Raw genomic sequence first — 1,458 nt, forward strand, 5'->3', positions numbered from 1 at the left:
GGAAGAAGAAGTATTCATGATATTACCAACAGGATTTTGTAAGTTAAATGAAAAAATCGGGTATGTAAATTGAAAAAGTCTTGGACTCAAGCAGGCATGGTTTGATAGGTTTGCGAAAGTACTGAAAAGCCAGGGATGTCACCAAGGACAATCAGATCACACCATGCTTTTTCGGCCATTTGAAGATTGTACTAAAATGATTCTGATAGTATATGTCGACGATATTATTCTGACACGTAACAATATAGTTGAAATGGAGAGACTACAGAGGAGCCTTGCTACTGAATTTGAGGTGAAGGATTTGGGACCAATGCAATACTTTCTGGGAACGGAAGTTGCTAGATCTAAGAGAGGCATCAGTTTATCGCAACGGAAATATGTCATTGATCTTTTAATCGAAATCGGCATGCTTGGATGCAAACCAAGTGATGCACTCGTGGATGTGGGAAAGAAAAATGAAGATGGAGGAAAGCCAGTGGAAATTGATAGATACCAAAGCCTGGTTGGAAAACTAATCTACCCGTCACACACCAAACCTGACATCGCATTTGCAGTTAGTCTAGTAAGTTAACACATACATTCTCATAAGGAAAGTCACCTAGAAGCCGTCTATAAGATACTCAGATATTTTAAGGGATCCGCAGGTAAGGGGCTGCTCTTCAAAAGGGGCGAAAAGAAAGACAGAGAAGTTTACACAGATGCAGATTGGCCAGGTTCAATCGAAGATAGAAGGTCAACTATTGGGTATTGTGCCTTTGTATGGAAAAATTTGGTAACATGGAGAAGTAAAAAACAGAATGTAGTGGCCAAAAGAGTGCAGAAGTTGAATTTAGAGCTATAGCACAAGGAATATGCGAAGGACTATGGTTGAAAAAACTTTTGAAAGAGTTAAATGTCACAATAAAGTTGCCAATTAAACTCCACTGTTATAATAAAACAGCAATCAACATTTCTCATAATCCAGTTTAGCATGACTGAACAAAGCATGTTGAGGTGAATAAACACTTTATTAAGGAAAAGGTTGAGGAAGGGACCATTTGTATGATTTATGTTCCTGCACAAACACAGGTTGCATATGTTTTCACCAAAGGACTATTTAGATAGAAATTCGATGATTTCATTTTTAAGTTGGATATGATTTAACATCTATGATCCAACTTAAGGGGGAATGTCGAAATCCCTTATTGATTGGGGGAAGATTGGTTTTTTATTCTGGTTACCATAGATAGGATATTGTGATTGATTAGAATTGTAGGAGATTTATTTTTTTTCCTTTTCCATATATTCTTCTTGTACTATAAATAGACCTCCTCACTGTACAATATTTGTGTGGAAAATAAAGATATTTTCTCCCTAGTTTCATCTTCAAATCTTCAACAGCTATTCCTTAATCAACGTTGCAGGTACCAGTTTAAATACCCTCGTCCACCTAAGCCCCAGGCACCACGAATATATGAA

At 37.1% G+C, this 1,458-nt stretch overlaps 1 protein-coding gene across 1 annotated transcript; it reads left to right on the plus strand.

The window, feature by feature from the left end:
- Window positions 1-253: 253 nt before the first annotated feature.
- Window positions 254-841, plus strand: LOC111381533 (uncharacterized mitochondrial protein AtMg00810-like). Its single transcript, XM_023005324.1, has 2 exons — window positions 254-502; window positions 590-841. Exons 1-2 carry the CDS (start codon window positions 254-256, stop codon window positions 839-841), a joined length of 501 nt encoding a protein of 166 aa, XP_022861092.1.
- Window positions 842-1,458: the final 617 nt, after the last annotated feature.

This window comes from Olea europaea, unplaced genomic scaffold (genome assembly GCF_002742605.1).
Source record: "Olea europaea var. sylvestris unplaced genomic scaffold, O_europaea_v1 scaffold23260, whole genome shotgun sequence".
Lineage (NCBI taxonomy): Eukaryota > Viridiplantae > Streptophyta > Magnoliopsida > Lamiales > Oleaceae > Olea > Olea europaea.